This window comes from Gamsiella multidivaricata (assembly GCF_025024155.1).
Source record: "Gamsiella multidivaricata strain RSA 2152 chromosome Unknown BC939scaffold_1, whole genome shotgun sequence".
Taxonomy (NCBI): domain Eukaryota; kingdom Fungi; phylum Mortierellomycota; class Mortierellomycetes; order Mortierellales; family Mortierellaceae; genus Gamsiella; species Gamsiella multidivaricata.
Genome location: NW_026251709.1, coordinates 1091971 through 1103859, shown reverse-complemented (window position 1 = coordinate 1103859; position 11889 = coordinate 1091971). Strand labels below are relative to the sequence as shown.

The following is an 11889-nucleotide window of genomic DNA, read 5'->3' as shown; positions in this document are numbered from 1 at the left end:
ACTACTGGCTTTCTTCCTCTTCTGCACCCCAACATGTCCAACACATGAAATAATCCAGGTAATTACGGTACCAGCAAGATTAGAAAGACATGCATCAACACAGAATTCAACAGAGTGCACTAGCATGAATCCATCTCTGCTTTAAATGTACAAGTTACGCAGTGATATCCAATCCTAGGGTGATGGTCTAATAATGTAAGTGAAGCAGGACTGGTCGTCATGCACAGCTTTTATTATATATATTTTATTTTTGTACCACTCCTCAAAAGTGTAGAAAAAAATATTTGAACAGAACCGGTAAGTCCAATAGGTCTTGCCGACACATGCATCTTCAAAAAGATATATACTCCACGTTGTCCATAGCACTAAGTGGTAAAGATTCTACCACTGCTGCGGTGCTCTGCCGGTGATTAAGTGTTGGCTGAAGAGGCATTTGGGGCAGGAAGAATTCCATTGAGGATAACAAGCTTCATGGAAGCAATGGCCACAGCTAAGTTTCTGCATGGTGTCCATGGGCTTCAGGCAGATCGTACAGTCTTCGCGTTTATAGATATCGGCCGACTCGATTACCAAGCGTTTCCAAAGGGCTTGATTGTCTGGACTGAATAGCTGGTAGCAATCCTCGTCAGTTACGTCTTTCCAATCAGATGTGTACTGCTCGCCAGTTGCCTTGATTCCATGAAAACGGTACTTGCATCTCACGAATCCAACCGTGACAGGGTAATCCTTTTGCTCGACTTGCAGTTAGGGCATGTGAACTGCTCTTTAGACAACTCAATTGCTCCAAACCGCTTTGGACAGATCACTCGGTAGCTTGAAGAGCACTTGCACTTGCATTCGACGTTCGTTCCTGGTAAGACAGTGCGTCCAGGAGGAACTGACAAGGAAAATTCGTACCTGCGCACACCAGATAGTTCGGAGACATCCGAGAACTTGAGCCCTATACCTGGGGCGTGACCTCCACCGCGCAGACGCAACACAAGTGCAATATCGAGCCATCGGCGATATTGTAATCTTCCAACGTATCCTCGTCCTCAAGCCGCTCTCCTGCGAAGATAAGTCTTTGCTGGTCCGGAGGGATCCCTTCCATCTCCTGAACCATGGTCTTGATGTCCATGATGATGTCTTGACGGTTGCAGGTCAAATGAATAGTCTTGCCAGTAAGTGTTCTCATTGCAATTGCCATTTCGCCCTTTTTTTGAGAACGATAGGTCAAACTGTTGCCAAAGATTCGATAGGTTGTAATAGACTGTCGTTGATCTTTAGCATGGATGCCGTTGATATAAAGGCCACGCCATCGGATCTCGCTCTCATTCTCGCCAAGCTTGTTGGAGACTCGTTGTATTAGGAAGTAAACGGGTTCGTCATCTTTGTAGGGCGCTCTGACGGACATGCCAGGCTCACCGGCAATGAGCACGTCGAGCTCTGCAGCCATGATGGGAAGCAAGTGAGGTGGGTTAGGGTAGATGGTATGGAGAGGAACAAGTTGCGGGTGGAGAGAAGAAAGAAACGGATTAATGTATTCATATTTACACAATGCTACAAGGCCTCGGTTTGGATTGCCACATGTTATTTTTGTGAAGAGGGCAGTGCATCCCTTGTCTTATTCACCCCTCCTAAAGTCGAGGATCGATACCATGGGCTATAGTAGCATTGCTTCGCACACTCGTCATGGCAAGTGGCCTTGCCTTGCTCTTTCCTAATGCTTCACTCCTGCGCTATATTGACCAATGTAGCACGTACGAGTAGAGAAGAGCATCCATCACCAAGTATATAGGTTACCGTCTGCCACGAGAATAAAGATCCCTCTGTTAACATATTTACCAACGGGCCAGTGTTAATTTTAACAAGGGAAGGGAATAAATCCGCCGTAGACGACTTTTATTGAACAGGGCGTTGCCAAGTGTCTTGTAGCTTTTTTCCTCTAACCTTTTGACGCGAGGGATATTGGAGCCATGCGAAAAGAACCCGTGAGTGCTGCTGTGCTGCTGTGCTTCGTGTGTGCAGCAGGTGACTAAAAAAATCATGCACTGCTCTATCACTTACTTCTCTCTATTTCTCACCCATCAAACCGCCCATCTATGAAATACACTATGTTGCGCCATCTTGCCGTCGTCTGTACAATCCTCGGTGTGTCGAACGCAGGTCCATTGGCCTATGGGATATGTCAGTCGGGATGCAACGCTCTCGTTGTCGCATGCTACGCAGCCGCCGGCTTTACTTTTGGAACTATTACCGCGGGTGCTGCAGTTCCAGCTGTCATCGCTGGTTGTAACGCAGCACTAGGCACATACATGGTCGGCTGTGTTGCTGCCGGATGCGCACCAACCCCTAGCCTGCCATCCGGCTCTCTGTTCCAGCCATTTGTCTAGTCTAAAGCCAGTCAAAAGAAGTCTTTTTTTATAAAACTCAAAAAATAAATTGCTGAGCTTTAAGCCAATGTACAAAGGTATCGCCTATCGCTTCTTGCCCGACAAAACATGATGTATACCAGCCTCCAAGCTCTAGGATTCAACAACGAGCTGGGGTCATCCATGTAGTTACCAAAGTGAATTCCGTACAATACATGAACATTGAGGGGTCTACTTGAAGTAAAATGGCCGATAACCACCCCTGCCAACAACGTGTTCTGTGAAAGCAGAGATCTGAAAATCTAAGCTGAAAAAAAAGGTGCACGAATTTCTGCTTTTCCAGCACGTGCTGGAGGAAAAACAGGCACAAACCTTTTGAGAAACAGCACAAACCTATTGGGAAGCAGCACAAACCTGTTGGTGAACCAGCACGAACCTGTTGGGAAGCAGCGCAAACCTATTGTGGAAGCAGCACGGACCTCTCGGTAAAGAGCACTAGCCGCTTGTAAAAAGCAGCATAGGCGTAGACTATGCTGGTTTACATAGCAGAGTCTCCTTGTCTTTTGTCCATTCTCAATAAAACTCTTTGTGCCGCCTTTTTCCACAGAACACACATATCCCTTTTGAAGACAATGCCGATGATGTCGACGATGATTACCATGACGAGGACTGCACTAATCAAAGGCCATGGACGAACACTTAATGGTCAGCAAGGACGAAGACGGGGATGACAAAACTGATCGTTAAGTTGCAGTGTAATGGTTGACAGTGGAAAGATGAGAGGAATGGTGAGTCGATGAAGTGTTAGCAAGTAATGTGGACCAGCATGTGTGCTATGCTGCTTTTTACAAGCGGCTAGTGCTCTTTATCAAGAGGTCCGTGCTGCTTCCACAATAGGTTTGTGCTGGTTCACCAACAGGTTTGTGCTGCTTCCCAATAGGTTTGTGCTGTTTCTCAAAAGGTTTGTGCCTGTTTTGCATGCAGCTCATGCCTGTTGTTCCTCCAGCACGTGATAGAAAAGCAGAAATTCGTGCTCCTTTTTTTCACATAGAACACATAGAAGACTAACCGCTGTTTCGACTATACAAAGGCTTTCATAGTCAAGGCGGTAGTGATCGTATGGCAAGCAGGAACTCAGGATCGATCTATCTTCGATTTGATAGCCAACATAGCCAGGCGCACTTTCATATCAGAATAATAAAGGCCGCTATCGGCATTTTATTCTTTCACGTCGTGGAGGAGCTGCTGAATTGCTTTGGTTCAAAAAAACTGATATCAGTGACTGTCTGCTCGCTCGTCCTGCACAGTTGTAAACAGAAACACTCTGCATGCGTGGTTCAGGCAAAAAGAATACACCTTTCTTCACTCCAGCAATACCTCTTCGAGTCCCAAAACAGATCCTTCGGACATCATGGCCAGCAAAGACAACGTCCTCTTCTCCGACATCTTCGATATCAAGGACGTCGATGGTGCAGGAAAAAAGTTCGACAAGGGTACGCATCCTCGCTCAATGCCAAAAAAAACTCCCCCCTCCCTACTTCCATCCAACATACCTCTCCAGGCCTCATTGGCAGCGATGCATTTGCTCCTGGTAGATCAACACTGCTCTTTGTAACAAACCATAGGGGGCCGAACTAACCAAATACTATCAAACATCGTATCGTATCTAGTCTCGCGTATCAATGCCCGCAGTGAGAACTACGAGATGGAATTAACGCTCGATATCAACAACGAGCTCTACCCTCTCGAAATTGGCGAGAAGTTCTCACTTGTCCTTGCTACTTCCTTGTCCTTGACCACTACGGTCGGAAACGATACCTCAGGAACTCAGGAGAGCTGGCGTGAGAAGGTCGGTGGCGAGAGAACCTTGGCCGATGACTATGAATATGTCATGTATGGAAAGGTCTACAAGTACGATGAGGGTCAGGGAAGCAAAGTGTAAGTTTTGTTTTCGTTGAAACCGTGCCAATTCATGAAAAAGTATACGAGGCTGGTAGAGTTTTAGGATCAAGGGACGTGGACCTGGCAGGATTTGGACCTTCTCTCAAGCTGGGACCTAGTAACGGCAGAGCAGATCGATCGACGTAGGAATCTGGGCTATATGGAACCATTGAGCAGCAAACTGTGCGGGAGCGCACGTATATCACAGCCAAGGATTGCGGACGTGTTCAGGAACTATCGATCAAACATCGCTACTTCGATCTTCTAACAAACGCATCATCTCCTTTCTCAAATTAGCTCGGTTTACATTTCATATGGTGGTCTTTTGATGTGCTTGGAAGGCGATTTCAGACACTTGCAGAACATCAGCTTGGGCGAGAACTTGTACCTGTTGATGCGCAAGTAGACGAGGGCTCCATCCATTCCTCCCTTTCAACACCAACACTAGCACACTCATCATACACTCACACCACCGAGAATTCATAATAAACCACTGGAAATCAACGCATATCAGATGAACTTTGTTGTTCTATCTGGACGCAAAATACTATATCTATTTTAACCAGCTAAGGATATATTCTACAAGATTATTGCGAAAATAGGAGGAGGGGAGAGAGGGTATATGTCTAAGAATAATTGGTTGAAAATGCATGGCCGCCTGCCAAAGATAGCGAAATCAGATGGCCATTATAGAGAGGTCGAATTAGACACATTAAAAGTTCATAAATGTACTCTTGCGCCAGAATGGGTACCAGACCAATGCAGAACAGAACACGCCGAGCTGAATTGTCATAAAAAATAAAATAAAAAAAGAAGCAATTAGAGTCTGCCAAAGGACAGACGGGATCGAAAGTGCCGTATACGACCAAACGAAAGATACAATCAAATGCTTACCGTGATGCTCACAGAGATATTGACCATCCGCAGCGCAAACTGAAAGCCCTGACCCGGGTCACTTCCAATGATGGCCAGCACTCCTCTCACGCCGACACTTCCTGGAACCAGCAAAAGAACTCCGCTCAGCAGAGGCACATAGCTTAGCTTGCCCGTTATCCGACCGTAGGCCTGCCCTGCAACGCCGACCGCAAACGCCGCAACCGCGGGCGTAACCTGTGGACCGGCCGTCATAAAGTACGAGACCGTGAAGCCGACGGCGGTGACTACGGTCATACCGAGCCACTGGCTTGGATGCGCGTTGAAGACAATGTTGATCGAAGTCGACACCGCAGGGAAGATCAAAAAGAGCCACCAATGGTTCACGCCCTTCTCGCATGCCGACGCAGGGGCCGTCGATTCCCCACCAATCTAAGCATCAGCGCAATGCAATATCTCATGTCAATTATTATGCGCCAATAGGTTGACAAAGACAGCATTGCAACTATAACATTGCAAAGAGCAATAGTACTTACAGAGTCCCAGATCTCAGCGCCGAGGGAGAGTCCGAAGCCGAGGAAGAAGGCATACATCAGCGCATAGAACATCCTCACCGCGCCCGACACGATATTCCTCGATGCCAATTCCATAATCGACTGCGTCAACAACAACCCTGGTAACAACACCACCACACCCGCGAGTGCTACGGCCGAGAAGCACACTCGGTCTCCAAACGCCTTCGCAATGAACCCGACCAAAATGCTCGAGGTCACCTCAAACACATTTCCATACACCGGGAACTTGGCCGCGACGACTCCGAGCAATCCACCAACAAACCACAGAATCCCGCCAACACTGTGTCGAGCCAACTGCCGTTGAACGCCAAGGGCGCCACGAACGCCGCAGCGAACATCCAGGACATGACCGTGACCCAGACGGGATAATATCCAGGTTCAATAGTGACTTTCTCGAGTTTCTTGTTTGCCTCCTCGATACCTTCGCCATGCAGGACACCCCATGCGATTGTGTAGACCTTCGAGAGCTTGTACATATCCATGCCCTGCGTGCACCGCAGATGCCTTGTATCACTGGTATGTGTCTCGGGATCGCTGAACGAGATGGTCATTAACCCAGGCAGCAACGCGAATGAAGCGTCCACATCCATTTTTCTTGCCAACAACGCGCAGGTCTCCTCAATCCTATGCGACGGTGCTCCGTAGAGAATCAGAGCCTTGGCAATCATGATCAGGAACGACTGCCGCGTCAGGATTTCAGCGATATCCCGCTGGATTCCCAAACTGGTCGAGAGTGTCGCCGCCGTGGCCGCCGCCGTGGCCGCCGCGCTGATGGCCTCCATCTCTTCGATGTGTTCATGTGGGTCAGGTCTGTTGAAGGGTGAGGAGGCATTGTTGATCGACGTCGGCGGTTGTGTGGGAAGACGTGTGGTTGTGGTCGAGGCATTTGACGAGTCTAGCTCAAAGATCCTCGAGTTCCTGGGGGACACACGCGTGTGGTCGTGGCCGAGGGCGAATTGAGATCTGTGAACGAGTTGTTCTTGGACGAGGATCGATAATAAAACCTTTCTTTGTCTTCTTCACCTGAGGATGCTGTGGGCTCCCATGTGGTTTCCTGGCACCCGAAGATCCAGACGCCGCCGCCGCCGCTGCAGCCTCGTTCCTCTGCAGTTTCAGCAGTTGACTAAGAATGCCCCCCTTGGGCTTTCTGTGGCGCATTCCTGTGGCAGCCGTAGAGTCCGCTTGCATATCGGGCGATGATCTATCGACGGTGGCCGTGGCAGTAACCTGACTATTACTCTGTTCCAATCGTCTCCTGATCTCGTCGTTTTCATTCGGTCGACTCTCGTTCGCGGCCTCCTGCAGCGGATGATTCGAGAGCGTTGACGGCAACAGCAGTGGTTGAGGTGAGAACGACAGACTATTCAACAGAGCGACCTGAGCATCACTATTGGCAGAGAGCATCGGACTACTAAAGGGGTTTCCGAGATCGTTAATCATGACGCTGTTCTTCCTTCCATCCCTGTTGTTGCTTGTGTTACTGCTGTCACCCGTATGGTTGGTCTCCAGATCAACCATAGTTGCGTCCTGCATACGACGCCTTCCAGAGAGAGCTCTTTTGATGGTGTTAAGGTTTAGCCCTTTGCTGCTCTTGCCCGTGGGTGACTCTACAGATCCGCCCTCTTGTGACGAATTATTGACGCCCGAACATTCGGCCGCTTTGCCTGTGGACGGTGAGGACGAAACGATCGCATCCAGCAGAATACGAGAGGGTCTCCTCCTTGATGCATAATGATCTGCTTGCGAGAGCGAGGGCAAGGGCACCGTCCCTGAGAAGGAACCCATGGGGCCAGGATCCTCAATTGCTCGTGCGTATCGTTCAACACCAAGACTGAGTTTCTGCAGCTCCTGTGTGGGTGATCCGAGAGGGGTGACCATCGGGGTCTCCTGGGGTGTTCCTGCAGGACTGAAGGGGTTGACGGGCTCGCCTCTTTCTGTGAAGGGATTGGCGGTAGGGAGTGCGAATCCGGAGGAGAGGCCAGTGTTCCCATGAGTATTGTTCGCAGTTGTAGGTAAGGTGGTTCGCGGGGAAATGACTGCAGAGCCGGGGCTGATGGTGTCGATCAGAGTAGGGGAAGCACTGGTAATATTAGCAAGGATTAGGGCGGGGACTACAGCGCCATGGCCGGCAGTCGTTACAGTGCTGATTGATGCGGTGTCGGTACTGTTGCTGTCGAGAGGGTCATCCATCTGGATAGCATGGGAATGCGGATGGCCGTCTGGCATAGTAACCCTTTTGAGGAATGAAGAAATGGGGAGCGGAGGAATGAAGAAAGAGGAATGAGATGAGGAAGCTAAAGGAGGAGAAGGTGTGACGAAGAAAAAAGTTTTCAGAAGAGGATGGACATTCAACCGTTAAGAAAAATTTTAAGTCAAGAAATGAACGTTGAGTAAGCCCTTTGCGTGGAGCCTGCTCCCTCCTTTTTCTGCCATTCCCCACTTTGCTCCATTCCACTTTCAGGTGTATCCATGTGGATTAGCATCAGATCCGCAAAGTTCTAACATAAACGGATTTCCGATGGACAGGGACATTCTCGTTTACTTCCAAAGGTCTAGCTCTTGTCTTTTTACATCTTTCCTGCGATGCTGAGTGCGAAGAAAATTAGATTAAACGGGCCACAGCCAAAAGCCCTTTCTGCAAGACCATTCTCGCCAAAACCTCCGCCGAGGAAATGCTCACTGCATCCGCCTCCTCTCCTCATGCCCATTCACCCCCGCTAGCCCCCATAATGAAAAACAACCAATGATGTCCCCTACTGAGAACATCAGGCAGTGTAATAAATACTGGCCAGCCTCCGTGGATATCCAATCGATATTGGTATTGTAGTAGGTCCGACTGCCCCGCGTCAGCCCTGGACATGTTACTCATTTGCATACACCAGGCAATAGAACCCAGTTTTTCAGGTTTTTTTTTTTTTTTTTTTTTTTTTTGCGGAGGGCAAATTCACACTCGCATGGAGTATATGATTAAAAGGAATCTGAGCGCGTATAGCGCCATGAAGGACATCACGGCATCCTAGAAAGCATCTTGATGCTCAATTTCGTTCTTGACCCTTGAGTGGTGTCTGATGATATTGGAGTATACGCTTACGCCATGCATATGCAAGGATATATGTCCCGTGTATATATACTTCGTGCATGGTAGGAAACAAACCAAACCAGGCAAGATCCTGCTGTGGTGCTGTTGACGTTCAGTCTGTGGGACATAAATATTCGGTTTCACATTTTTACAGTGAATGCGTTCAAAAAGCACAACGAAATCGTACACGGCTGTATTTGGGCGCAGCACTTTCTCCTTCAAATTAGATTACAAGCTATCCTCTCCTTTATTATTATTAACGCTAATTGCTGATGATCACTACACCAAAAGATATCATGACTCCGCCCACTGCCATTACTGCTCCTTGATAGTATTCTGAGGGAAAGGGCCCTCTGGCCAACTTCACACGTACTTCACACACCATCGCATCGCCCATCGATCTCCCAACTCTAGCAGTTTTTCCTGAGCTCCTATCGCTATTCCCGCCCACCAGACTCCCACAATCACCCTAGCCCCCTTCGCTCCACTTCTCTCGCAAAATACCCTTACCGATCCCTCCACCACTGTCCTCGCCGACATTGCTCCGTTTTCGTTATGCTTCATCAGCCCCTCAATAAACTTTTGACCATATATCTTCACGGATCTTTGACGCCGTTTTTCCGCCAGACGACTTCATACACTGAGGGCAAGGATGCAGCCATGGGAACCTTAGCTCCGACGAGTTCAATAACCGAGATATCAATCTTTTAAGACGCGATTTTTATCAGAAGGGTGTCCATAATGACTCAGCTGCGTGCTTAGAGGCGTTGTAGGCATGACAGCCTGGGAAGTTGCGTCGTCCGGCTTTCGAAGTGGTACAGAGGAACCGGGCAGGAGGAAACTGGTGACCTTGCGAGAGGGTGTGGTGGGATTTAGAGAAAATGCGTAATAAAGAAAACAGGGCCTTTATGATACGGACTTATTATAAGAGCATAAAGGTAGTGAGATGAGCGTCTACATGAAAAAATGAGAGAGGAGACGAAATGGATGGAAGTGAACGATCATCTTAAAAGACCCTCGGATATGAAGTCCACTAAACCCATCGCCAAAAGCCCCTGTAACCCGAGCAAAGAACAGTCCATGGAATGATTGTACCAGCCCTACCGTCATATCACAAATGAACATAGCAACCTCAATATTCCTCACCGGCATCGCTACTTCGATCTGTGCGCGCAATTCGTTTACTACATCCTGTTTCGTCAGACTCGCCAGAATGGACCGCATCTGTGCTGAATTCAGCGCCCGATAAGTCTTCTCAGTAGAGCAAGTCGCGTAAACGGTATAATCTCCTCACTAGTATAGGTTTCAGCATAATCTCTCTGCTGAATCCAGAGCTGCAGCCGGATAACCACCACAAGCTGTATTGTCCTAATCCCTTGGACAAATCCTTTACGTATGCATGTTATAGTGAGCCAGGAGCCAAGAAGGTGGGGAATCGAGATTCTCTGCCAACAAAAAACAGAAGCCGCAGTTCGCGTCATCACGATCCACTACACATTTCTATTACGATGCAGATAGCCGCGGTATCTAAGCGACTTCTTGAAAACCGAAGGAAGTTTAATGCTGCATTGCTCCATGGAGATATGAATACGTAGACAGCAAAAAAAAAAAAAAAAAAAAAAAAGCAAAAGGCAAGAAAAGAACAAGGGCCATTAACAAGTCCACAGATAAATAGATGAAATGCCCCACCGAGGCCTAGTCGTCGTCCTCATCGCATTTTTCGCATGATCCGTTATGGTTGCGCTGATTCAATGATGTATTGGTGGGCCTTGGTTGCGAGGAGGAAATCAAGTGCCCGTTCCTATAGACATTGCAGAGTTTAAGGTGCAAAATGAGCACATCCATCGGAGTCGTGCACGACAGTCTGACTTATGCTTTCTCCCTCCAGCAGATGATGCTTGTGCAAGCTAGCAAAACCCCACCGCACCCTGTCGCATGCACGGGTGCTACTGTTGCATATGAACCGGCCATAGGCGACAAAAACTAAGGCCCACATCACCATGGGTAGGGTCAAAACGCACCACGTCCCTGAGGGTATTTCCTGTAAACCAGTTCACAAATTTCTGAATTTTTGGATGACCGAGAATACTAAAAAAAAAATGTGCATCACGATGTGCCGTCCATTTGTATTGTATCTTCTTGCCATCTCTCATCTCCTTCTCGCGCCCTGCCAGTAGCCAGGCAGTAGTGCCTCAAGCGGAACTCATAACCCAGCGACAAAGCAGCGGCGCCATATGTCATACCCCTTACTCTTCGCACTTTTTAGACAAGGTCGGCGAAAGCAGTCAGACTCAGTCTGCGATTTCCCACTCTGCCCTCTGATCGAAGGTGATGGCTCATACTTTTTATTCTGAGATTCTTGATAGCGTAATAGTCTGCACTTCAATGCGGCCTCTTTAATTCTCTCTGTTGCTTGACTCTCTTGCTTGTACGTAGCCGAAGTGCAAAATCATTATTACGACGATAAGGACGATAAGGACGACGTAGTAGACGAGGAGAGCGCGCTGTACGAGAGTGCATGGACAGAGGGTGAAGGTGGTACCGCAATAACGGCACACATGGTGCAGGAGACACAACATACAACAGCACCAGTACCAGCATGCTGTCGAGTCTCCCTCCTTGCCACTGCATCAACCTCAAATGCTGTCCGCTCCGCTCTTGCAAATGGGACTCATGCCAGAACTAATGTTACGAAAAAGAAAAGCGAGGCTGCTGCTGCTGGCAGACAACACCAATGGAACGACCAGCGAGACCATCGACCAGGGCGTTAGCGACGAAGAGGCTCGGCCTATTGTCCAACAAGTAGGAATGCCTAAGTCGGAACTGGAGTGGGCCGGGATCAATAACAGAGAGGAGGTAGATGCTGTCTTCATTGCCCAACAAGTGCGCCGCGCCAACTTACACCAATCCACCCAAAAATCATACGACAAATACCGAGAGCATTAGAAAGTAAGAGATGATCTTTAATTCAAGTCAGGATGCTGTTGGTTCTGTCCTTAATTTTTGTCCGATTTACCTCCACTCACTCTGCCTTAGGCCTGGTGTGCGCGCCATCACTACAGGGACGACT

At 48.4% G+C, this 11889-nt stretch overlaps 3 protein-coding genes across 3 annotated transcripts; 2 read left to right on the top strand and 1 right to left on the bottom strand.

Annotated features, from left to right (window-relative positions):
• Positions 1-2081: 2081 nt before the first annotated feature.
• Positions 2082-2372, top strand: BC939DRAFT_391078 (uncharacterized protein; the record flags this gene model as incomplete). The annotated part of the gene is made up of 1 exon (XM_051551935.1): positions 2082-2372. The coding sequence occupies one exon, from the start codon at positions 2082-2084 to the stop codon at positions 2370-2372; it is 291 nt and encodes a 96-aa protein (XP_051418012.1).
• Positions 2373-3691: 1319 nt separating this feature from the next.
• BC939DRAFT_434711 (RNA polymerase I) lies at positions 3692-4860 on the top strand. Its single transcript, XM_051553393.1, has 3 exons — positions 3692-3844; positions 4022-4289; positions 4590-4860. The coding sequence occupies exons 1-3, from the start codon at positions 3763-3765 to the stop codon at positions 4696-4698; spliced, it is 459 nt and encodes a 152-aa protein (XP_051418011.1). The 5' UTR covers positions 3692-3762; the 3' UTR covers positions 4699-4860.
• On the bottom strand, positions 4854-8115 carry BC939DRAFT_434710 (uncharacterized protein). The gene is made up of 6 exons (XM_051553392.1): positions 6764-8115; positions 6672-6719; positions 6003-6639; positions 5702-5979; positions 5187-5597; positions 4854-5073 (listed from the first exon to the last, which is right to left on the bottom strand). Exons 1-6 carry the CDS (start codon positions 7964-7966, stop codon positions 5005-5007), a joined length of 2646 nt encoding a protein of 881 aa, XP_051418010.1. The 5' UTR covers positions 7967-8115; the 3' UTR covers positions 4854-5004.
• Positions 8116-11889: the final 3774 nt, after the last annotated feature.

Bases quoted from the DNA above. Each gene is read 5' to 3' on its own strand.
- BC939DRAFT_434711 (XM_051553393.1), top strand. From the start codon at position 3,763: ATGGCCAGCAAAGACAACGTCCTCTTCTCCGACATCTTCGATATCAAG. The intron at 3,845-4,021 runs GTACGCATCCTC...TATCGTATCTAG, and splicing joins AGGAAAAAAGTTCGACAAGG to TCTCGCGTATCAATGCCCGC. The intron at 4,290-4,589 runs GTAAGTTTTGTT...TTCTCAAATTAG, and splicing joins GAGGGTCAGGGAAGCAAAGT to CTCGGTTTACATTTCATATG.
- BC939DRAFT_434710 (XM_051553392.1), bottom strand. From the start codon at position 7,966: ATGCCAGACGGCCATCCGCATTCCCATGCTATCCAGATGGATGACCCT. The intron at 6,720-6,763 runs GTGAAGAAGACA...TCCTCGTCCAAG, and splicing joins GGAGCCCACAGCATCCTCAG to AACAACTCGTTCACAGATCT. The intron at 6,640-6,671 runs GTGTGTCCCCCA...AGGATCTTTGAG, and splicing joins CCTCGGCCACGACCACACGC to CTAGACTCGTCAAATGCCTC.